Source organism: Protomyctophum parallelum (genome assembly GCF_964188405.1).
Source record: "Protomyctophum parallelum genome assembly, chromosome: 17".
NCBI classification, from domain to species: Eukaryota; Metazoa; Chordata; class Actinopteri; order Myctophiformes; family Myctophidae; genus Protomyctophum; species Protomyctophum parallelum.
In genome coordinates, this window is record NC_139719.1 from 9,991,770 (window position 1) to 10,018,402 (window position 26,633).

Sequence of the window (26,633 nt, forward strand, 5' to 3'; positions counted from 1 at the left end):
CCATCGGCGGCGGGCAGGCAGGGGCAGGGGGGCAGGGGCGGGTGGAGTGGAGTGGAGGGGGAGAGAGATTGTCCGATCACCCGCTGTCAGTCTAGAGTGCTGCAGACGATAGGAGGAGAGAGCATTCTGATCACTATACCTCCCCTCTGTCTGTCTGTCTGTCTGTCCGCCCCCCCCCCCCCCCTCTCTCTCTCTCTCTCCCCCTAATACTCTCTCCCTCCCTTATCGCTCTCTCTCTCTCTCTCTCTCTCTCTCTGTCTGCAGCCTCTAAGAACAGCCGCCGCATCAGTTTTTCAGAGCAGCCCCCCCCCACTCCCCTTCAGCCCCGCCCCCTCGCATCCTCTCACATCCTCTCTCTCTCTCTCTCTCTCTCTCTCTCTCGTTCCGCCTCGCGCTCCAGTGCGGGAATGTAGCGACGGTAACGAGTTGCAGACACGCCGCTTCTCTCTTACCCCCCCACCCACCCACCCTCCACTATATATTACAAATAAATCCAAATACCGGATCCGGGATCTATCGCAGACTTCGGAGTGAAGGACGGCAGACATGCAGACGGACAGACGGTCTAACTAGGGAGAGAGAGACAGACAGACAGTGAGACAGACAGACAGACAGACAGACAGTCAGTCGGTCGGTCCGGGATATGAGGGTGGGGAACAGCTGAGAGACTGGACCGCGGGATCGCTTTGGATTTATTCTTCTTTATACCCCCCCTCATCATCCCGCCCTCCTCCGGCTGTTACCAGCCATCTCACATACATATACATCCCAGCGGACAACATCAACATTTTAATCTACACCCCCCCCCCCCCCTCCTCCCCCCCGCCTCTGCTCTCCTCTCTGTGGATCCTATCCGGGTGGCTATATTTAATTCTCTCTCATTTTTTTTTTTCACCCATCCATCACTCTCTTGGATTATATTATTCTACCGAGTGTTGTTGTAGGAGAAAAAAAACACCGACCAGAGAGAGACTCGATGCTCGCCGGGGCCTGAAGGAAAGGAGCAGAGAGCTGCTGGTGGATAAGCAGCCCGGGGGGCTAAGTTATATGAAGACACCTGCAAGAAGAAGGAGAAGGGGGAAAAAAGAGGTGTCGGGGAGGAAAGGGATCTTCTCTTAACTTAAGTGAATGCGCAACATTTAAGAGCGCGTGGGGTTTGTACAAAATACGAAAAAAAGAAAAAAAAGAAACATGAAGAAAACGAGAGGAGTGAAATTGTGCGGTTTGGATCGCGTCGAGGAGGAGGCGAGGTGGTGCTGAACACTACAGCGGCCAGTTGGAACGGGAGACGGTGCTGCCATATATACATGCATATAGGCTGGCTGGCATTATAACGCACATGGATTTATATATTCCTCCATCCATCCATCCATCCATCCACACGGCGGATCAATACCTTTACTGCCTCGTGCTTTTTCTGGCGGTTTTCCCCCCCTTTAACCTCATGGGAGGAGCATTAAAGCATTCTGGAATTTATTCTCGCTTGGATACATAACATTACTGCGCACCCTAGTTGCCTCTCTCTCACCTGTCACTTTTGTGTGCGTGCGTGCGTGCGTGCTTGTGTCTATGTGCAATGCCCTCCGCCTAGAGGCGAGGAGGAGGAGGAGAGGTTTATTTGCTTGTCTTGCAACTGCGTGTGCTCGGCCAGCTTTTAATTACTAGCTCGTGACCGTGGGTTTGCTGTCGAGTGTGCGTGCGTGAGTGAGTGTGCGTGCGCGTGCGCGCGTTGTGTTTGAGCGAGAGAGAGTGCGTGCGTGTGAGCGTGCATGTGAGCTCATGTGTTGATATTGTGTGTGTGTGTGTGTGTGCATGTGTGCGCATGTAGCTATACTTAATTACACTGTAGGCTGTAGGGTGTCGCGTGGGCGTTTAGGTAAGATGCCCCGCGTTGCTTCCGTACCACGTGGCACATGGCCCGCCGTCGTCACCGGGCCTCCGGTTTGACACCACCGACACACGTGACATAACGACAGAGAAGAGAGAGAGGAGGAACCTTTTTGTTTGTTTGTTCTTCTTCGGGGGCCATCATGATGAGCGAGCGTTCGGCCATAGCGCTGGCGGCCATGACGCTCGAGGAGCCCGGAAGCGAACAGTCGTCTCCCCGGGGCGGGGGCCCCGGCGGCGGCGGAGGGGGGCCCCTGCGCTGCGGGCCCTGCGCCGTGTGGCCCCGGCAGCAGACGTGGCTGTGCGCCGTGCCGCTGGTCATGGGCTTCGTGGGCCTGGGCCTCAGCCTCATGCTGCTCAAGTGGATCGTGGTGGGCTCCGTGCAGGACTACGTGCCCACCGACCTGGTGGACCCCAAGGGGAGCATCGGCCAGGACCCCATCTTCCTCTCCAAGCCCAGCACCGTACCCAGAGGGCCCGTGGACGTTCCCGACAGCACCGCCCCCTCCTCCTCCACCTCCACCACCGCCGCCATGGCGACGGCGTCCACCGCCACCACCCCGCTGGCGGCCGACGGCACGGCCCCGGCGCCGAGGACCCGGCTGCTGGGGCCGCCGGCCAACCACTCGGCCAACGGGAGCGCCGCCGGCGCCAACGGAGACGGCCGCGCGCCGCACCTCCACAACCACGTGGGCACGCGCGTCAGCGAGACCGCCCCCTCCTCCTCCGGCGGCGGCGGCGGTGGTGGCGCCACGGCGGCAACGACGACCACCCGCGCCGCTCGGGTGACCCCGCCGCCGCCGCTGCCTCCCGCCAAGAAAGGAAGCGGCATCGGACGCAACGGAGCCTCCAGCTCCAAGTCGGGACAGACTTCCACAGCGGCCGCCGCCGCGTCGTCCACCACTGCCCCCGCCGCGAAGACCACCGCCAAGGCACCGCCGCCCACCTCGCCCGCCGTCAAGCCCGCCGTCAAGCCCACCTCGCGCTGGAGCCGCGGGGGCTCCGCCAAGGGCCCCGCCACGCGGCCGCACCACCGCCACCGAACACGTGAGTCCCAGTTGTGTGTGTGTGCGTGGATGTGGATGGTTTGCTGTATTTGTTGTATACGATGTGTGTCTCAACGTTTGGCCCTGCAGGGGTCCAGAGGGACCAGTAAGGGTCTGTAACTCTGATAGTTACAGACCCTGGAACTGTAAAGGGTCTGTAACTCTGATAGTTACAGACCCTGGAACTGTTAAGGGTCTGTAACTCTGATAGTTACAGACCCTGGAACTGTAAAGGGTCTGTAACTCTGATAGTTACAGACCCCTGGAACTGTAAAGGGTCTGTAACTCTGATAGTTACAGACCCTGGAACTGTAAAGGGTCTGTAACTCTGATAGTTACAGACCCTGGAACTGTAAGGGTCTGTAACTCTGATATAGTTACAGACCCTGGAACTGTAAGGGTCTGTAACTCTGATAGTTACAGACCCTGGAACTGTTAAGGGTCTGTAACTCTGATAGTTACAGACCCTGGAACTGTAAAGGGTCTGTAACTCTGATAGTTACAGACCCTGGAACTGTAAAGGGTCTGTAACTCTGATAGTTACAGACCCTGGAACTGTAAGGGTCTGTAACTCTGATATAGTTACAGACCCTGGAACTGTAAGGGTCTGTAACTCTGATAGTTACAGACCCTGGAACTGTAAGGGTCTGTAACTCTGATATAGTTACAGACCCTGGAACTGTAAGGGTTACAGTAAAGACTGTAAGGCAGGGGCGCCAGACTGTAACGGAGGGGGGCAGGGGGGTCATGCCCCCCCCACCCCCCCCCCACACACACACACACACACACACACACACACACACACACACACACAATTCAGATCTGTCCCCTTCATGATTTATATGGGTTACTGTGTGTGTGTGTGTGTGTGTGTGTGTGTGTGTGTGTGTGTGTGTGTGTGTGTGTGTGTGTGTGTGTGTGTGTGTGTGTGTGTGTGTGTGTGTGTGTGTGTGTGTGTGTGTGTGTGTGTGTGTGTGTGTGTGCGCGTTGGAAACCGAGCGTTTCACAACTGCACTTCCATCGGGGCTCGGTCAGCAGAAACCATGGACTTCACTTATAGCTTCGCTTATCACACATTGGGCGTACAAAAAAAAAGAAACCAAATCCTTCATTATAGCATGAAATGCAAATTGGTTTGATATGGTTCAATGGTACACATTATGGACATGGTTCAGAAACATACAAATGAGCTCGAAGTGCGACGAATATGATATTCTGCACACAAAGGCGTTCATTATCGCGGATAGATAGCAGGGAATGAACGCAGCTTCTTTCGCCCTCTCATCTTTATCTTTGACTCCAGTATTAAGCCGATAATAATCTTTCTATACCCGAAGGACCTCTTTCTTCTCCTCTTTTGCACAAATCATACGTCATTAGCGGTACAGAAGAGGGTTCTTAACGACACTGAGCCATACGGTATGGGCAGCAGTGATCGATCGGCACCAGCTGGGTTGCCTGTCTGGGAATTTTCTTTAAGACGTGACGTGAACTGTGACCGACCACGACGCGTTGTGTTCTCATACCGCAGGGGTGGCAAAAACCAAATAACGGCGGGGCAGCTCAGTGAGGCGTCGAGGTGGCGAAAGAGGTTGCTGCTCTCTTCTCTCCTCCCCCCCCGACCCGTCCGGAAAGATCAGATAGCCGTAGAGTGAGGCCACACATCCCATTTAGATGGGATGATAGTGAGCTCACACTACTGCAGCCTCCATCTCTCACAGGGGAGAGAGAGAGAGAGAGAGAGAGAGAGAGAGAGAGGGGGACGAGGGCTCGCTAGAGGGAAAAAAACGAAACGAAACGAATATAGGCCGTGTAGCTATGGGAGACAAGAAAGGCAAAGCGGAAGAGTGTGTGTGGGGAGAGGAAAGAAAGAAAGACACTCTGAAAAGGAGTGGAGCTGAAGAGAGCCAGATGATGGATAGAGAGAGGAAGAGGTGAATGCAGCCAGCATGACAAAGAGAGCAGAGGAGAGAGAGCTGAGCTTTGAAAAGGGAGCGATGGCAGATGGAGAGACACCCTGTGGGAGATGCAGAGGGTGTAAACGAGGCGACCTGGAGGAATCTGGCCTATTTGGGCATTTTGTACGGGGGCAGGTTTTCCGGCTTATCCGTCAGGCGACGGGACATGTTTGCGTTTGTATGCTTGTCTATGTGGTTCTTAATCTGTGGGACCCCCCCAGGGGGTCCCCAAAATGATTTTGGGAGTGTCCCCAGATTATCTTCTTAACACTAGCATGACTGTGCAACAGTGTTTTCTCACTCAATAGTAAACAGACCAATACAGTATATTTCTAAAGTGACAATTTAAGGACTTCTAAGATTTTTTGCAATACCTCTAAAATGTAATCAACACATGAAGTCAAACAATGGCCAAATTGTCAAAAATTAAAGAGGCCAAATTGTGAAAATAGCTGATCTACATGCTCACATGGGGGGGGGGGTCACTGCCTAAAAGGTTGAGAATCGCTGGTCTTCGTGAGCATGAGGACTGGGACTTACGGTATTTTCTAACTACTCCCCCCCCCCCCCCCCCCCACCCCCTGGCATTACATAATTCAGTCAATAGGAAATGCATCGTTTGTTGGATATCTGCTTCATAAACGGATAAATAACCCATTCTGACCGGGCACCCATTTTGGTGTTGGCATCATGTCGTGCTTTAGCTATTGAAAAATAGCAGATCTACAAGCTCATATCGCGCCACCGAGTGGCGCGATACGAGCTTGTAGGTCTGCTATTTTTGAAGAATCGAAGAGCGACTGACATTTTTAGAATCTGATCTCAGGTCAGAATGGGTTCATCAGGACCAGTGTGTGTCCGGCGGAAACCTCGTATGAATCTGATCTCAGGTCAGAATGGGATAATGATTCAGCAGCCGAGCCCCCCATGCAGAATAATTCTCACAGAAGTGATGCAAAAAACATTGATCAGAATGCTGTAATAAAAAACATGACCCGAGGGCAGATTTTTTTTTTACTGCAGAAGTGAATGATCAAATTGTCAATTTCTTTGTGCCAGTTTTCAGCAAATGGCTCTTTGAATGTCACAAATGACTTGGGGCGATCGTTAATGACTCGAAAGCCCTTCCAGGTTCATTCCCCCCTCATTCATAAATCGATGGAAACCCGGTGAGAATCATGCGGTACATTTGGACAGAAGTTTCAACTTGACTTCATATTCCTCTAACTTGCTAATCATTTTGTCCAATCAGGGTTATTGATTACCTAATGGCTTGCAGAAATCTGACGCTTTAAGCCCCAGGGCTAAACGATTTGGAATATTCCTTTTTGCCCTCTCTTGAATATCCCACACCATGCTTTACCCAAGGGCACATATCTTGCTACTAATCACTGGTAATGTGTTATAAAAGTAATAATATATTTGAGTTATATATATATATATATATATATATATATATATATGGATTATGGCACGATACAGAACAGGTAAGACACTGCTTAAAATTAAACTATCAACCAAGGCATTGTGTCCTTGGAATCTTCTTCTCTTCCAATCCTTTTATTTTTCTTTTCAATTTAAGAGTTCTTATAATTGTCCCCCCCCCCCCCCCCCACACACACACACACACACACACACACACACACACACAAAGATGATGTCACTGACTATGAGAGGGTACACACATTATCTGAGTTATGGAGGACCTTGAAATTAAAACTTTTAAGAACCACTGCCTTTTGGAATGAATGTGCATTTAAATCCTACAAAAAGAGAATTCCACATTGAAAGGGCAAAGAGATACAGTCATTCTCCCCTTCTATTCATGCACTAATCTGTGGTCAAAAGCTTCCCAGACTGCATTGCATCTGAATGCTTCCAGCTCAAACTCAAACATGAGCCAAGGTGACGCATTCCTTCCATTGTCTCTGCTGCCGGGTGAAAACCTTGTACCATGATCTTGAAAAATGGGATAAACACCAAACCGAGACCCTACACACAGAACTCTGCAAATCCATTCTCCGTACCCAGCGGAAAACACCAAATAATGCATGCAGGGCAGAATTAGGACGATACGCGCTCATAATCAAAATAAAAAAGAGAGCACTTAAGTTCACACACAAACAGAGCCACGAGATAGAAAACCCAGTGGACTAAACCAAATTATAAAACAGCAAAAGGAAAACTATCTGACACATTGGAAAGAAGCAACACAAAAGCAGCGTAAACTAGAATGCTATCTGGCCCTAAACAGAGAATACACAGTGGCAGAATACCTGAGCACCGTGACCGACCCAAAACAAAGACATTTTTTAACTAGGTACAGACTCAGTGAGCACAGTCTCGCAATCGAGAAAGGCCGTCATAGGCAGACCTGTATCCCGAGAGAAGACAGACTATGCACCCACTGCACACAAAATGAAGTGGAAACCGAGCTACACTTCCTAATCATCTGTCCATTGTACCAAGACATCAGAGACACATAATTCCCACAGATTACAACCACACACAGATATTTTGAAAACATGACCAATGACAAAAAACTCCCATATCTGCTGGGCGAAGTACAACAATGTGCAAACACAGCAGCAAGATTTTTGAGTTGCTGTGATAGGAGAAGGATATCAAATGGAACACAACCACCCTAAAGACTAATCATTGTGTATATTCCTGCACTATACCTGCATTGAGTGACCTTGGTACATAGAATTTGATCTATTGAAGATTCTGACCTTCAAATGTACATCATTTTTGTTTTGATTGTATTGCTGTATTGTTGTATTGTTCTTTCTGCTTTGGCAATGTAAACGTATGTTTTCTCATGCCAATAAAGCCCTTTGAATTGAAATTGAATTGTATATGTAAATATCTTTCAATTTCAATTTAATTGAATGATACCAAGGTGAGACATAACTTCCATTGTCACTATGCTTTGTATTATGCTCCACCACTTCCGGTATCATTTGGAATAGAGTAGAAGAACTTTAGTTCTTCAACACGGGGTCCGAGACCCCTAGGGGGTCCTCAGAGTTGCTACAGGGAGGCCGCCACATCTTTCTGTGATGGTATTTTTTATTTACTTTTTTCAGGGTTAAAGGTCAAAGGTTAAATGTAAAAAATTCAGTCCAAACATTGTGTGAATTTCTGCCTCTGTGGGGGGGTATTTATATGCAAATATCAAATATCACCAATGGCATTGCAAGACAATGAACATTAATGATGATGTTTAGGTGAAAAAAGAACAGAAAAAATATGAATGAATGAATTAAAATATAAATGGTTGTTCCAACGGTGGGTCTTGCAGGGTTAAGGTACATGAATCCAACACAACACTGATAGTGCTATCAAACATTTCTATGCACGTTGAAGACCACTGCTTTAGTTTATAAACCTGGTTAGTACTTGCGCAAGCAGAGCGCGCAAGTACTAGTTTCGCCCAGGACGATATTCGATGCGTCCCAGCAAATGACGTAACGACTACTTGTGCCTGATACGGCAGTGGTGCCAGATTACATACATGTATACATAGGAGCATTACCTTTAATCCTCCCGACACTAAAACATATCGCCATTACGTCACCATCGAAAACCAATTACACTCTGGCATTTGGGTCCTTTAATCCACATCTTTATTACGTCATCATTGAGAGCTAGTTATACGAGTTATATCCTGACGTCATATGCCTGGACGGTGCATACCATCAAAAGTGGCGCAAAGTAACCACAGTATACCGCTAATCAACTTACAAATTACATACACATATACACAGAGGCATTTAGTATTAATATCGCTATAGTCCAAGATTAAGTAAATTTAAAGCAATTGACAATTTAAAATAAATCATTAAATAATTATACTGTATACGTGCTAACATAATTATTTTATTTCAGTTTATATACCTTTTTTTCATCGGATATCGATGATTTATTTTTCTTTGAGAAACTAAAAAGGGATCCAGAATAATTCTAAATCGATAAAACTGTATTTCTGTTATAGATAGAAACTAATACTACTTTTTTACATGCATAAAGTAGGTAGGTAGCAAATAGCTAAACCTAATAATTCAACATTTCCGTTCCTTCACAGAGAAGCTGAGATTTGACAGTTTGTAGCAGTCGACAGTACTTGCGCGCTCTGCTTGCGCACTAGTAGGCCATGTATGGCCTACTAGTGTGCAACAAGCAAGTAGGCACTCGACAGAGTGCAGTTCTAGTTTTTTTTTGTTGTGCTTATACTTTTTCTTTGGACTTGACCTGACAGACAGAGCAAGGGAATCATACTGTATTGCTTAACAGGCAAGTATTCAACACAGATTTTACCCCGAAGATCTGGTGTGATGAACGGACATTAGGAAGTCCAACAAGTGTTATATTTATGCATTATTGATGCATGCACAGGTCGACTTCAGTTCAGAGTTTTGACATTTAGGTGAATGGCAAGCAAGTATTTGATGATAATCACAGAATATTAAGTGATTTCTGACCAAAATTATGTCCACTGTTTTGTTGCACTCCAGTACAATGTGCTATGTGCATGCGTGGGATAGTTCCCTTGTCTGCCAAAATATCAAATCGAGTACTCATGGTGAAGTTGTACACGATTGTGGTGTGAAGGGGATCAAACAAAGTGTGTATGGTGCTAAAGAAAATCTTATTTCGGTGACTATCGTAGAACCTCTGTTTAAATTGACATGTTATGCAAATGTAATCAGTATAAGCTTTGCTTTTTTCAGAGGGGAATAAAGACAAAAACATACATTGCCAGTTGAATATCTATTTGCAACCCTAGACTCAGCCAGATGAAGGCTTTTTCCTCCAGACGTACAGTAGCTTTACCCAACCCAACCGAGATGCACTTTATTTATGAACATTCTAAATATGTCCTATGGTTTCAGTTTCCTAAGGATGAAGACTCTTCAGCGGAAATCATTATTTTTCAAGAAACACGATCGAGGGCAATGCTTCTTACGCCGAGAGCACATGCATGCTGCACATTATTCCTTGAAGTGTATTTTTAATCACTGACTAGTCACTGATTATGCATGTGGTGTTATTTATCGGTGACTATGCAGCTCAGCGGTTGGTTTCTTTCTCTCAGACATGAACAGAATTTGATTGAACTCTGCATACTGTAATTATCCCCGAGTCCTAGTACATCATGGCTGACACGAATAATTGGAACGCAGATATTTCTGTGTTTATGCATGTGTGAAAACCAACACAGCCACATAGACAACCTTCTATAGTTTGTGGCTGGAACGCCACATTTGTCTATCGTTTAGAACCAAGGATTCCATATTGTTGATCAGTGCTATAGTCTGTATTGTTTTTTTTATGACACGTTGTTGCAATGGCATTGTAACATCCACTCAGGTCTGTCCTTGAGGCTAGGCGTTGAAATATTGATGTATTCTGTAAACAGGAAATTACTTTTAGTCAGATAAGTCTTGCGTTGCCGGCAGGGTTTGTGCTCCGGTGTATACGTATACCCCTCTCAGAGGACGAGCTTGTCGGAGGAAGAAGAAGACATCTTAGATCTGCTCATATTATCTCTAGACAACTCAGGCACACTGCCGATTAGAATGAATGGAGATGCAGTCGTTTAAAAAAAAAAAGTTAAACGGTTGGAAGTTGCGATGCGCCAGTGGTTCTCAAGGTAGTGGTCCTGGAGGAGGTGCGTTTATTTAGCATCCAAATCAGTTATCTCATTCTGACCTGAGATCAGATTCATACAAGGTTTCCACTGGACACACACTGGTCTGATGAACCCATTCTGACCTGAGATCGGATTCTAAAAATGTCAGTCGTTCTTCGATTTTTCAAAAATAGCAGATCTACAAGCTCGTAGCGCGCCACTCGGTGGCGCGCTATGAGCTTGTAGATCTGCTATTTTTCAATAGCTAAAGCATAACATGATGCCAACACCAAAATGGGTTCCCGTTCAGAATGGGTTATACCATTGTATCCTTATGTCATACTTTGGCTTTTGATTTATTCATAGCACTTTTTTTCAACGTTTCCTTGGACTTTTTATTTGGAAAAATCAATTTAGATTTTTTTTTCAAACAAATGCACAAATCTTCTCTGGTTGAGAGGGGTCCCTGATACGAAAGTTTCAACGTAAGTTAGATTAGTTTTATTTGGAAAAATCATTCTTTGAGAAAAATAAATTGCAATAGGGATCCACGGCCAACAACATATCAATTTGGCGGTCCGTGACCTATACTCTCATAGAATATTAAGCAACAGCAGGTTGTGTTGTTGATGCCTTCACTCGATGAAACAACGTGCAATGCATGAGTTCAGCTGCAATAAGCTTGTTAGAGAGCCTATGTGCATGCTGCATTCATGGAGTCGACAGGCCTCTAGGTGGCGCAGTGTTCTAGTCAAACAGGACTGCATGTGGGGGGGAAACGGTGACGTGACTTTAATATCGCTGAACTTGTTCCTGTTGTCCCCACACGACGGTCAGGATCTATAAATGAAACCTTCTGTGTCCTGGAGGGAAGCCATTAGTGGCTCTGTAATATGTCACCCAGAATCTTTGCTCTCTCCCTCACCAGCCCCATGGTAAATGTCTCCTCTGTTTATGTCATTATCTCCCTCTCTCCATTTTCTCCAACCTCTCTTTTTTTTCGTATTGCACTTTCTTCTTTGTCTTTTTGTCTTCTCCACGGCTCCCACACAGTCGCATGTGATCAAAAAGTAGCACCCCTGCTGTCACTGCGAAATTGGGTGGAAGTAACAAAATAGTTCAATAGTTTATCAAAAGAGTCCCTTGGTAAAGGGGTTGATGTGAATTCGCTCTGGAACTTTACACGTTTGAGTATATAGTGTTCGCTCATAACAGAACAGTCAACTGTCACTTTTTATCCTGGCTGTGGAATTCAGATGAAACGAGGACCACAGCGGGGACTTGTCATTGGAGATTCCTCTACTGTATATTCTAGATGAATCTCTTGACGACAAGTCCTGCCGCTCCCCGTGTTGGAAACCCAGTAGGCGACTGACAGTGAGTCGTGGGAGAAGTACTCATATTTACTTAACCCATTCTGACCTGAGATCAGATTCATACGAGGTTTCCACTGGACACACACTGGTCTGATCGACCCATTCTGACCTGAGATCAGATTAAAAAAATGTCAGTCGCTCTTCGATTTTTCAAAAAATAGCAGACCTACAAGCTCGTATCGCGCCACTCGGTGGCGCGATATGAGCTTGTAGATCTGCTATTTTTAAATAGCTAAAGCACGACATGATGCCAACACCAAAATGGGTGCCCGTTCAGAATGGGTTAAGTAAAAGCCATACCACTTTATAAGAATATAACAGTATTGAAAAAAACGTATTTTCTATCAATTACACACCCCCATGGAGCCTTGAATTCACGGAAGATCTTTTTTTGGTTTGATAAATGTTTGTTTTTTGTCGCATTCCTAAGGCAACGACTTCATGACCGGTGAACCGAGTCTCTTCTATAGGAGACTCGAAGGGTGTCCTATTGACCGATGACCCGGTCGTCAAATTATTGACTTTAGGAATGCAAAAGAAATCTCTGATTTCATGGGTTGTGTAACTGAGTCCGAATCCACCGCGGCGCATCCGGCTTTGGCGAGTGTCTATATGCGCCGCCATGTTGCTCACATGGTGCTCCATGGAAGGAAAGAAACATGCGCAATGGGCTTTATGCAGCCAACACTTCCGCGTTCAGCTTCCTTGGTCTGCAACTGTGCATGTTTCTTTACTTCCATGGAGCACCATGTGAGCAACATGGCGGCGCCCTTACGGTCTTCGCGTCTTGTCCTCTTTAGACAGTCCTTGCCGGTGGGGGCTCCTCACCGGCAGGTGAGCCACTATAGAGGGCACAACAGCAAACGACTATTGGCGCAGCGACTACATTGGGGAGAAAAGGGGGTGAAAAAGTACCAATGAAGATCACAGCTTCTAGATCAGCTATTTTTGATTAGCTGGAATACAGTATAATCAAGTGTGAAGTATTGGGACGTGTAAATACTCGAGTATAGTAAAAAGTCACTCAACATTGTACCAGGCCATTGTTTTGGGGAAAGCTTTTGCCGGAAATAGAATCGACAAGCTCAACCGACAAGCTCACGACTTGAGCTTGTCAGCTGACTCCGCTCAACCATACAGGGTTAAAGTGGCATTTACAATGTACTTGAGTAAATGTACTTGGTTACTTTGAGTGACTTGAGGTTGGCTGGAGATTTCCCTCTGTGAGGTTGTGAGGCCATGGTCTGCATGGGGGTGTGAGGGGGCGGTGGTGGAATGTAACTAAGTACATATATTTGAGTACTGTACCTCAGTACAATTCTGAGGTAGTTATTACAAAACACACCAACCATTTGAAAAAAATGGCAAAGTAACTAGATCTACAAGCTCACAATGTGCAGGCTTGTGGATCGGCTATTTTCAAGATAATAAACCATTTTCACCTCATACTTTATAACTTTTGGTGCTTCAAGTATTATTTTGATGCCTGCACTTTTGAGTACCGGACTTTTGCTTGTAAGAGAGTATTTCTACCTTTTGGTGTTAGCATCATGTCGTGCTTTAGCAATTGAAAAATAGCAGATCTACAAGCTCATAGCGCGCCACCGAGTGGCGCGCTACGAGCTTGTAGGTCTGCTATTTTTGAAAAATCGAAGAACGACCGGCATAGAAACGTAGCTTTTTCAGAAAACTGTCAGGATGTAGAAGACATTTTTAGAATCTGATCTCAGGTCAAAATGGGTTAACCCATTCTTTACGGGAACCCATTTTGGTGTCGGCATCATGTCGTGCTTTACCTATTGAAAAATAGCAGACCTACAAGCTCATATCGCGCCACTCGCTTGTAGGTCTGCTATTTTTGAAAAATCTAAAAAAACGACTGACATTTTTTTAATCTGATCTCAGGTCAGAATGGGTTAAGTGAAAATCGGAGTACTTTTCCCACCACTGGTGAGCGGCTTCATAGCGATCCAGACGCATCGTTGTTATTCTTCACACACACGTTACGGCGGTCCTAAAGACAAAAGGCAGCCAGTGTTCTGCCAAGGCAGATTTAGATTTCTCCGCCCCCCCCAGGAAACCACATACTGTAAAGATCACACACACAAGAGGGCTGTTCTTTCCGATGTCATGTTGTTTCATCACACAACGTTTGACTCCCAGCGTTAGTTTTGGTTTATTAGTCTCTAGTGAGGATCCTGGCAGAGCACAATGTACACCACTAGGGGCAGCAGAGCATGTATGAGGGAACAATCAGTTCGGGGTGCAACAGTTATAGGGCCCTATCTTGGGCCACCCCTTATTACCCCTAAACTTATTTGCCTTTTTTTCTTCTTTTTTTTTTTTACTATTTTGAAAAACATTTCAAAATAGTTCAACTAGCCGATCTACATCGACACGTTGTGAGCTTGTAGATCGGACATTTTAACTGTTTTAATACCGCCAGGATTGCCTTTTGACGCCTTAACCCATTCTGACCAGAGATCAGATTCACACGAGGTTTCCACTGGACACACGCTGGTCTGATGAACCCATTCTGACCTGAGATCAGATTCTAAAAATGTCAGTCGTTCTTCGATTCTTTTCAAAAATAGCAGACCTACAAGCTCGTATCGCGCCACTCGGTGGCGCGATATGAGCTTGTAGATCTGCTATTTTTAAATAGCTAAAGCATAACATGATGCTGACACCAAAATGGGTGCCCGGTCAGAATGGGTTAACTGTCCAATCGCCCACCTTGCCGAGATCGCCTTTTCAGCCACCTGCCATAATCTTCAAAAGAAATGCATTGGGAGAGCCCTCTCCAATGCATTTCTTTTGAAGATTATGTCAGAGCCCCCTCAAATAGGACAATGACCATGATACAGCATATGCTATATAAGCTCTTCAGACTGCCTGGAGCACTAAACTCCACCATCAGAGATAAGAAGAGAGAGCCAGAGAGAGTTCATGTAGGGAACAGTGTTGGTTCTCCATGAGTGACAGCAACAGGGAAGGATTGAAATTCAGAGGGAATATTGATCCCCGTGGCCTTTTCCATAGCTGGTGTCTTTTGCTCTGTCCAGTGGAGCCCACGCGATCAATACTGACGTAGGAGGTGGAAGAAGGAGGGGGGGGGGGGGGGCAGATCTCTGGGCAGTGGGAGATATCAAGACCAAAGCACATTTATCCGGGTGAAGATTGTCAAAAATCCTGTAGGCAAAACGCTGGTTTCTACTCCCTCCGTTCTATAGTATCATCAGAGTCTTGGGCTCTGCAGTGGCGTTTGCCCCCCCGCTGTCCTGTCGCATCGTGTCTAAAGCTGGTGCGCCTCCTACTGTCGCTCCGCTGTAGCGCTGCACTGTGTCTAAGTAGGTGGCGCACCTCTTCCCCCATCTAAAGCTGTGCCTTGATTGGCTTAGCACCCGCAGTGTCAGTTCTCCCGCCTCTGGTTTTGGGGGGGGCGCCGCCTGGCGCAGTTCCCAACCAGCCAGACCTCTTCTGAAAACCTGCGGAAGGGCCCCGTAGAGGGGAAGAGAGCCCGGCCGCCTCTTGAGGTCATCTGCCATGTCGGACTTCCATGCACTCTCATCATCATTCCATCCATATAGGAGGACTTCCAGGTCCTGATGTTCCGTCCAGGAAGTGTCTGGCAGTGTCAACGGCGTTGTCATCTGTGTTAAATGCCATGATATGATATAAACTGCACAGTGGGCTGTATGCTATAGGCACACAATCGCATGCGCACACGCACAAAGTATAGTAGCCTTTGACCCCTGTGTGTCAGTGAATCTCTGAATGAGTGGGTTAGTGGGTGAATGTGAGGTAGCCTTTGACCCCTGTGTGTCAGTGAATCTCTGAATGAGTGGGTTAATGGGTGAATGTGAGGTAGCCTTTGACCCCTGTGTGTCAGTGAATCTCTGAATGAGTGGGTTAATGGGTGAATGTGAGGTAGCCTTTGACCCCTGTGTGTCAGTGAATCTCTGAATGAGTGGGTTAATGGGGTGAATGTGAGGTAGCCTTTGACCCCTGTGTGTCAGTGAATCTCTGAATGAGTGGGTTAATGGGTGAATGTGAGGTAGCCTTTGACCCCTGTGTGTCAGTGAATCTCTGAATGAGGGGGTTAATGGGTGAATGTGAGGTAGCCTTTGACCCCTGTGTGTCAGTGAATCTCTGAATGAGGGGGTTAATGGGTGAATGTGAGGTGCTTCGAGTGGTCAGAGGACAAGTGAGGGGGCGCTCTTATTCCATTTGCTCAGACACACACGGCGTAAATTCTCCATTCCTTGTCAGTGGCATTTAATGTTTGCGTTAGGACAAAAATCTACACCATAGCTGAATATAGGAGGGGCTAGCGCCCCTCAAAAAGAAGTGTGTTTTAAATCGTCCGTCTACATGGTGTCAGACAGTATATTATCTATTTATACATGGTGTCAGTACTGTTATAGACAGGACAGAGAACCTTGTTGTTCAATACAATCTAATAATCCCATTTATCGCATAGAAATAATTTAATATAAACCTTCACACATCCAATTCTGTAGCAGAGAATACAAGATAGCCTCCCTTGAGGTCAACGCGATGAATCATGCAACAAATGTGTTGCGATCCGTGATGCCAATGATAACTAATAAGGATAGTATTATTCTGAAGAGATTCATTTTACAAATTGCTTTACAAAGACATGGCTTAGCAAAATGACAGTGGATACAAAGGAGCAGCCCATGTAAACATTGTTGTAAGGACATAGCGAATGACACGAGGCTAAATGTGGGCAAAGATCTAATCCACCATACGCGCTGAAATACTATGAGAGTGTGTCCGCTGTGGCAACAATGCAATGGATATGTGATTGAGTGTGTCTCATGCTTTTACGTGACATCTGAAACCCCCGCTATAAGCCAGGGGACCCATAGCTCAATGGAGGTAAATTCTGCCCTAAGTAGCGATGGCCAAGGAGGACATCTTAGTCCTTCCCTCATGTCACCGTGTGATTTATGTGGACAAAATGTCCACTGGGAGAGGCTGAGTGGAGGATGTGTGTGTGTGTGTGTGTGTGTGGGTCGTGGGGAGTGGCGGGGGGCTGAAATATTAATGCATGGGAAAGCAAACTTGTGGAACATGTGTGTCAGGAAGTGTGAATAATTGATGAAGCCATGCCTTTTAAAAAGGTACTCAAGATGTCCCATGTTCAGGTTCTAATGCCAGGAACACGGTGGTGGTGGTGTTTTTGTTTTTGTTTGCTTCGCCGCAAACCCAACGTCCGATCATCACAAACAAATGTGTCCTGCACACAGTACAGTGGTACAGTAGTGCGGGGAGTGGCACCATTAGGTCGTCCCCAAACACCAACCTGTAAGATTGCTACGTAGTATATAGGACAGAATGCCGTTTTCAACCTTTTTTACAGTATGTATTGGGCATTCATGAGCCGTGAGCACCATTTGATGAGATTTAGCCTCCACGACCCAAAACTGTAGAATATTTTGTTGTCAAGTATTCCATACTGTGTTGACGTCGGTACCATTAGGAGAGATAACATGCAAACGGTGATCAAAATAACAATTATTCTACATTCTCTAATTGTGTAGACTTTTTAAGTAATGACGTATTGCAGATGTTTAACCCATTCTGAACGGGCACCCATTTTGGTGTCAGCATCATGTTATGCTTTAGCTATTGAAAAATAGCAGATCTACAAGCTCATATCGCGCCACCGAGTGGCGCGATACGAGCTTGTAGGTCTGCTATTTTTGAAAGAATCGAAGAACGGCTGACATTTCTACAATCTGATCTCAGGTCAGAATGGGTTAATCAGACCAGTGTGTGTCCAGTGGAAACCTTGTATGAATCTGATCTCAGGTCAGAATGGGTTAACAATAACTTAACTCTTGAGAGATGTAACGGAAGCAGGGCGGAGGCGTCACATCTTACACTCTATCCTACATTTTTAGAGCTTCCGTGCTCGGAAGCTTTTCACATTTTTAGGAGGCGACACAGTCTGGCACGCAAGACTAGGAGGGTATTTATACTCCAGTCAGAGTGAAGGGGCCCGCATATTTAAATGTTAAATTAATATATTTGAGTAAACATGGCTATAAGGGCCTATGGGGCCCCCTGGAAGTCAATGGCACCATGGGCACCAGCCACATTGTCCATAATCCGTAAACGGACGCAGCATGCACACTTCAATTAAACTTTCATTCTAGTGCCAAAATCACAAGTTGTCTCAGAGCAATTTACATGTAGAGCAGAAACACGACGGTTCCCCTTGAGCAAACGTTTGGCGATGGTAGCGAGGAAGAAACACCTCTTTTAACAGAAGAAATCCCAAGCAATCTGCCTCAAACATGTTGGGTGAGAGAGAGAGAGAGTTTGATAGTTGATACGTTATGTATGTAAAAACACATTTTATTTGCTGCCAATTGTTCTTGTGAAGCACTTATGTAGTAATTGTTAGACCTAGTGAAATTAGAAACAAGTTTTTCACACTTTTAGACCATAGCTGTGGTCATCATATGGCCATACCTAACAATGGATGGCAAAAAAACGGGAACATTTTCATTTTTGTGTATTTTTTATATCAAAAGTCCATAAAAAATTACATTTTAATTACTTCCTTTGAATGAAAACGTGCTGTGTGATGAACGTGTAGAGGCTCATATGCATATGAATGAATCTTGATTAAATTCACCTTTTTGATTCCCATTGCTGCGTCGTCCTCCAAACACAGGTGGTTTTGATTACAGAACCACTCCATTTTTTTATCTCATTCAAGATGGCATCCAGACAGTGTACTTCTTGTTTTAAACTTAATCGTCACGCTAAAATAATGTACCTGAAAACATTATAGATTATAAATAAGCCATGAGCTTTGCTGCCCGTGTCTCTGTCACTTTGTAAACAACACGCATGTGCGTGCATGTCTAGAATGAGACGGAGCAACGTCCCATAGCCTGAAGGGATGCGACGCTCCGATTGGTTCAGAAACTCAGTGCCTGCGGTTTGAGGCTGAAACTTTAAAGAGGGGGTGAAATGGTTCATTTGGGCATTTTATTAGTATTTATACAGATTTCCATTTGGCCACATGAGACATTTCTAGACAGTCATATAGTGCTATATGACTTCACTCAGTTCAGGATTATGTGGTTTAACCCATTCTGAACGGGCACCCATTTTGGTGTCAGCATCATGTTATGCTTTAGCTATTGAAAAATAGCAGATCTACAAGCTCATATCGCGCCACCGAGTGGCGCGATACGAGCTTGTAGGTCTGCTATTTTTGAAAAATCGAAGAGCGACTGACATTTCTAGAATCTGATCTCAGGTCAGAATGGGTTAATCAGACCAGTGTGTGTCCCAGTGGAAACCTCGTATGAATCTGATCTCAGGTCAGAATGGGATAACTGGGTGGGGGCATGCACAAAATCCTCTGTCCGGACTCTGGACCTGATCACCCCTGTATGGATCGGGCCTGTTCTGACATCACAACACGGGCACCGCTCTAGTAATTTATAATAAAAAGAAAATATGCGCCAACTTTTGTCAAAGCTTAGCTTAGCACAGTCAAGTCAGACGAACGTATAAACTCTTTGACTTCTCCTTCTGGCATGTGACACCAACCAATCATACCATTTAAGTTTTTTAGTATACATAAAATGTTAAACTCTTAATTTGTTCTGCTTAATATGCGACTTCACCACTGAATACATTTGTTCACGAACTGCACAGTAGTAACGGTTAAAGGACAACTTTAGTTTTTTTCAACCAAGGTTCATGTTTTAGGTTGTTATTAGAGAAAGTAAAAGATGAGTGTCATTTTTTTTCTTCATTTGCTGCTTTCTTTCGTTTTAGGGATTTTAGCTCTTTTTGACAGGGGGGCGGGGGCATTCAAGCATGGGGCTAAATATGTATTTTTTTACAAAATATTATGGCGATTTTTTTTTTTATTATTTACTATAGTCCTACTAGACCCCAGGAAATTACATCCGGCCACAGAAGATTACAGGATCTACTGAATGTGAAGGAGGCCTACTGGGGGGAAGCCACTGTGTGTCATAGGCTCAATATGCAGTTTGACACATTCAGTAGATCTCGTGATCTTTTGTGGCCAGATGTGATTTCTTGGGGTCTAGTAGGACTATAGTAAATAATAAAATAATAAATCGCCATAATATTTTGTAAAGAAATACATATTTAGCCCCATGCTCGAATGCCCCTGCCCCCCTGTCAAAAACAGCTAAAATCCCTGAAACGAAATAAAGCAGCAAATGAAAAAAAAAATAACACTCATCTTTTACTTTCTCTAATAACAACCTAAAACATGAACCTTGGTTGAAAAAAACTAAAGTTGTCCTTTAAGGATTGGACTATAGGGCCGCACTTTTACTCTGTCATTTATCTCCTCATGCACACAGTCATAAAGTTAATAGTTATTCAGCTCTCCAAAATTGAAAAAGTGGTGCAGCTCACACCAAGGGAAAAAAGAAGACAAACTAGAAAAAGTGCCCTTCTGGGCACAGGTCTCCACCAGGTTATCCACAGATCCGTGCAGTTAGAGGTAAAAACACTTTTCGGCCAGTTATAGCGCCACCTTGAGGTTGAGTTGAAATTGTTCATGTGGCATTTTGTCCTCGGCCTAGTGGGAATGTGGGTGCACAATTTCACGGAAATCACGCGATGTGTTCATGATTTGCAGCATTTTGTTTGAAACTGAGCACTCCTGTGAACTTCGGAAGCCAATCTTAACCAATCAGGATGGAGTGTGAGAAGTGTGAAAGACCGGTTTGGTTGAATGGCTCTAGAGAGACTGTGTACCAATTTGCGTGATGTTTGGACAAAATCTGTAGGTGTGCTGTGCAAAAACTTGTTTTGCACAAAGCGGCCTCCTGGTGGCGCTATAACAGGCCGTTCTGGAAGGTTTGGGGCAGAGGTTCATCGTTGGCATCCAGGGAGTGTGTGTGCAAAATTTGGCATCGACCGGGTTAACGGTGGCCGAGATTAGCTGCTAACGGACACACACACACACACACACACACACACACACACACACACGGACGGAGTGCAAAACATACTCTCTCCCCATGCCTTCGGCCTGGTGGAGACAATGAAGGGAAATAATTGCATGGGGCCATTTGTCTTTCTGTGTGACTCACCATCTTTTCTTTAGTCCAAACATTGTTGTTAAGATGGATTCTGTGACAGAGTTATGAGTGCAGTAAGAGAGAGAGCAACATGTTCCTTTTTGGAGCTAATGGGCTATATGCACATGCCATTTTGGAAAGAACTTATTGGGCCCCTTCCCTACTTCCTTCACAGGTGTTACCGATGATGCTAATGAAAGGCTCTGTTCCATTCTGCTCAAACAGAGTGCTGGTATTGTGCGTGTGTCCTTGAGTGGGTTCCAAATGGCCCTGTAGGCCTGGGTGTGTAACTCTGAGAGTGTACAAAATGGAACCAAATTGACCTGTAAGCTGGGTCCATTTGCTTCCATTTGTACACTCTCATTTGTACACTCAGAGTTATCCTTGAAATTAAAACGTTTGAGAACCAAGTTTGAGTTATTCTGTGTGCATATGGATGATGTCTTTCGTTTGATATTAGTTAGTATGCCACACAACAAGAGGGCAGCATGTTGGTGATGGGTCATGTTACACAACAGGTCTGTAGTACAGTACAGTATCTGCATTTTGGCGGTGGACGTAGAAAGTGGAGTAACGAAAGTAGGAGAGAGGAAGTCATAATAACAACAAGTTTATCGTTGGGACACAGCTGATTAAATATAACTTTGAATTTGGTAGGCAAGCACCCTACAGGTCTGTGTGAACATGGAGGAGTCTGTGGAGCATGCTATTATGAACTGTAGTCAAACCAACGAGAAAGAAAGAGTACGGTGGAAGACCTGATGAAGATAATTAGTGCAGCAGAGAATAATAATGAGGAACAGTGTTTAGATTTATAAATAAAACTGGTTTATGGGATAGACTGTAAACAAGATACTGAGATTAACAGAAGGGGGCGGTAATGCAACTATTTGGATGCCAACTGCCATAAAACCCCACCAGATTTTGTAGTTAACTCTCCAGTCCAGTTGGTGGCGCTATACACCTTAGGATAGTAACCATAAAACTCAAAGAAGAAGAAACCCCACCAGAAGAAGAAGATCTGTGTTTTGGTTTTGGACCATGCTGGGAGATGTTCTAACCACAAATTGGTGTAGGGCCTACACAGTATGTAGTTGTTCCCAAACATTTTAATTTCCAAAGACACCTTCAATAATGCTGTGCAGCAATCACAGGTGGACCTAATTAGTGATTGACTGAGCAGAAGAGACGTTTGGTGCTTGGTGCCAGAGGGTTGTTTTGATGTCAATTAATCCTGCTATTGGAACAGAAGAAGGATTTTACGAACAAGGAATTTGAGGACAGCAGTGTATTTCAGTTTTTGTTTCATTTTTGTGTCTGCAACTCTGCGTGCAAATGGAGTCTTCAGTGCAGTTCCATCCTCGCCTCTTCGGGAAACCTCCGTGAGTACTCTTTAGATATGCAGATGCTAAACAATGCTACTAGCTACATGTCATTAAAAGCCAGACATCAAAACATTGATTTGAATATGGAATAGTTTCCCACTATAAACCCCGCATAACTCTCAGAGTGTACAAATGAAACAAATGTTCCATTTGTACACTCGAGGAACACACACACTCATACACTCAGCGGTACATGCCTGCTTATCATAGAATAGAGTTATAAAGGATAAGCCATTATTGGGGCTTGGGCCTTGTATATGGGTCCATTTGGAACCCCCTCAATGAACCCTGAGGGTTCCTCTGCCCCACTTTGAGAACCACTAACATACAGTAGACCTTAGCCCCTTTCGGGACCCTACATAAAGCTTTTCTGAAATTTTGATGAGTTTTATGTTGGGTCCCTGGTCATGACTATATTTTCGTATGGGAATTCCGGAACGCGGAAGTACACATTCTCTCTAAAATATGATCTGCGCCGTTTGACGTCCTTTTTTTGTTTGCTTTATTCTGAATTCGGGAACTATAAGTACCTATACATTCCGCTGCGAATATCTCCTGTGGCGCGGAAGCCGTTAAGTATTTTTAATCTTTGTTTGACCAATTTGGTCGCTTTATTTCTTCTTGTTTGTTTACCGTTTATTGTACCGCCTCCCGGTGTGCGGTTGGCTTGTGAGGCTACGTCCCTGCCTCTGATCTGCTGTGTCATAGCTATAGCGCCACTAGCTAGCCAGATAGGCGGTACAATGAGGTGTCAATAAACAAGGAAGGAAGAGATTAATTCAAGCTTCCAAATCGGGCAAACATAGATAAAAAATACTTAACGGCTTCCGCGCCACAGGAGATATTCGCAGCGGCATGTATGGGTACTTATACTTCACATATTCAGAAAGCCTCACACGGAAAAATGTCGTCACAGAGCGCAGACAGGTGCTAAACATGTTGTTTATGTTTAAGAATGGCTGCGTACCAGGTGGCATGGTAGTGGTGCAACAGGACCCAATGCACTGGGTCGAACAAATGTCAGAAACTTCAGTAGCATTGGGTTCTGCTTGGAGGGCTAAGTAGACCTGTGAAACAAAACAACAGGTTAGAAGAACAGTGGTTCCCAAACTGTGGTGCGTGCACCCGGTGTGGTGCGCGAGCGCCTTCTAGGGGGTGTGCGACATGAAAAGGCTAATGGTGGTTCTATGGTTTTATTTGAAATATATTAACATATTAATGCCAATATATGGCAAGTATATGCAGAATATAGCCTATGTTGCATATGCCATATTCAGGTTCATGTGTGCATAAATAGGATATGTCTCTATATAGCTTATGCAATTTATATTTTCATGTGGAGAGGGGGGGGGGGGGGGGAGACCCCCGGGACCCCCGGGACCCCCTAATTGCTCCCAAAGTCCCAATATGCAGGTTGGTGCCTTGCATAGTTTACTCCGCCATTGGTGTTGAATGTGTGTGTGAATGGGTGAATTAATGCACAATCCATGTAAAGCGCTTTGGATAAAAGCACTATATAAATGCACCCTTTACCATTGATTCATTCTATGGATGTTGATAGTTAAGCATTAATCACCGCTAAGAAATTATTTAATTAAACGTACCAGTTAACAATGAATGAAATTCTGCGCTTCTATCATTGGGGCGGTTTTCTGCGTGTGAATGTACTAATGTCTGCGATGAATTTATCGATCATTCATTCATTCATTCATTCATTCATTCAGTCATTCATATGCAGGGTGGGTGACAGTATGTATTACATGTGACTGTGGTGCATTACAGTCCTTCATATGTGATCAGAGCCTGCATGTTAGCCCATTCTGAACGGGCACCCATTTTGGTGTTGGCATCATGTTATGCTTTAGCTATTGAAAAATAGCAGATCTACAAGCTCATATCGCGCCACCGAGTGGCGCGATACGAGCTTGTAGGTCTGCTATTTTTTTTACTGACATTTTTTAGAATCTGATCTCAGGTCAGAATGGGTTAATCAGACCAGTGTGTTTCCAGTGGAAACCTCGTGTGAATCTGATCTCAGGTCAGAATGGGTTAGAGGCTCATATTGAATGATGGGCCCTCCGGGGCCCTTTGGATCCGGTGCAAATGGCCACAGCATTAGGACTGCTGTCTGGCAGTGGTGTCAGTGGACAGTTTGAGCCTGCTTCTGGCACGTTCATAATCAATCATCAATCAAGTGATTATTAGGAGTCTGTAGATGCACATTTACGTTCAAGGTACTTGTAGGTGATGATTGTTATGACTGTTTTTTATTAAAACCTGACCGGAGAGTTCTCGGCAGCCCTGCCTTAATGAATATAATAGAGTCCTGCCCCATAGCAAGGGGGAATTCACCTTTGCCTGCAGCAGTGGATTTTTGGTTTTGCATGTTAACTCATTATCCTCTAGGCTTGATTGATTGATTGATTGATTGATTTAGAAAACCACTGCCAGTGCCTTTAGCATCTGGTCACATGATATATTTGAGAGGTGTGTGTGTGTGTGTGTGTGTGTGTGTGTGTGTGTGTGTGTGTGTGTGTGTGTGTGTGTGTGTGTGTGTGTGTGTGTGTGTGTGTGTGTGTGTGTGTGTGTGTGTGTGTGTGTGTGTCACAATGCAATGTCCTAAATCGCACTGTAGATACTGCAGATAGATACTGTAATGGCACTGGCTGTTTGTTTTTGTCTGTTGGTTTAGTTACATCATCATATAGGCATCTGTCCGTCCGTCTGTGGTGACGATGACGCGTGCCTAAGTGGCCAGGTTTTCTGCATGATGCCAAGCTGTTGTGTACTATTGTTCATTAGTGATGGTGTTTTCCTTGTGACGTTATCCCTCGCTGTATCTTACAGTAAGTAGGCCTCTTACTCTGTATCTGTTACCTTAACTGCTCTGCTGCCTCTGGTGACTGGATTCCCATTCACAAGCTTCAATCATTTAAATGCCAATAACTCTCTCTCTCTCTCTCTCTCTAACACGACTCGTACCACATTTATTTTCACTTGCTTTGTGCGTTCTCTTTCAGAGTTAAACAAACACTCATGATCAAACAGTTGCATGAATGCCAGCCAATGGTGGCTCCCATTCGTCCGTCAAATACAGTACAGAAAGGAAAACATTGTTCTGTTATGTCTGGAAGCTGCCACGATCGAGACATTGATCGCAATGAGTCATTGCGTTTTGGATTTTATTTCCTCCCTTCCCTATTGTAACAAGAAATCAGACGCTATATGCTCTGTTGCACCCTTTTCAGCCTCTTTTCAACAATGTGCATGTACACACACACACACACACACACACACACACACACACACACACACACACACACACACACACACACACACACACTTTTCTTTTAAAATCAAAAACAGACCATCTACAAGCACAAACCATATTTTCCATATAAACCATGACTTCTTCATCAATGTCTTCATCGTTTATGCTAACATGCTGTCTTCATCAGTGTGTAGTATGTCAAACTCATAGATGTTATAGTTCATTTCCAAAGTGATCAACTTATTTTGACACTTCGACATGTAGACAGGAGGAGCTGGGATTCGAACCGCCGACCCATGGATCATTGGACGACCTGCTCTACCTCCTGAGCCACAGTCGCACTATTAACTTTGGGGTGGCCCGTTTAGAGTTTGAATGGACAGGTCAGTAAAAAGGGAGACATCGAAGAGGAAGGATGGAGAGAGAGAAGGATGGAGAGAGAGAGAGAGAGAGCACCCCTCTTATGTTATTTTTCCCAGGGGCGTGCATGCACACTTGCACAGCCTGTCTCATGCACTAATCCATGCATGGTGAAACGTTATCCGTGGGGATAATGTCAACTCACTCCCCAAGATAACAAGACAAAAGCCCCTGCCAGTGTGTCCTGTAATCTGCCATCTTCCATGGCTCTCTTCTGTCAAACTGTTGCCCGAGCAGATTAACTCACATTCACAGTGCACTCTGTGCACTGGACCACATTCCACAGTTACTGCACCGAGTGGCGCTTCCGGGCCATCCTATTAGCCTATAGTATCGGCGAGGTCACCAACCCAAAAAAAAAAGAAGAACTAATAATACTTGCCGTCTTCAGGGGAAATTCAAATGTGCACTTCAATTTTGCATTTCCTGCATTAGACTTAACCCATTCTGATCGGGCATCCATTTTGGTGTTGGCATCATGTTATGCTTTAGCTATTTAAAAATAGCAGATCTACAAGCTCATATCGCGCCAC

At 45.0% G+C, this 26,633-nt stretch overlaps 1 protein-coding gene across 1 annotated transcript in view; it reads left to right on the forward strand.

Moving 5' to 3' along the window:
* Positions 1-2,033: 2,033 nt before the first annotated feature.
* nrg3b (neuregulin 3b) overlaps positions 2,034-26,633 on the forward strand; it is a gene marked incomplete at both ends in the record, with an annotated part of 279,986 nt that continues 255,386 nt past the window's right edge. The window contains one exon of the mRNA XM_083787447.1: positions 2,034-2,934. Coding sequence (XP_083643573.1) covers positions 2,034-2,934 — 901 coding nt within the window. The remainder of the gene's footprint in view (positions 2,935-26,633) is intronic.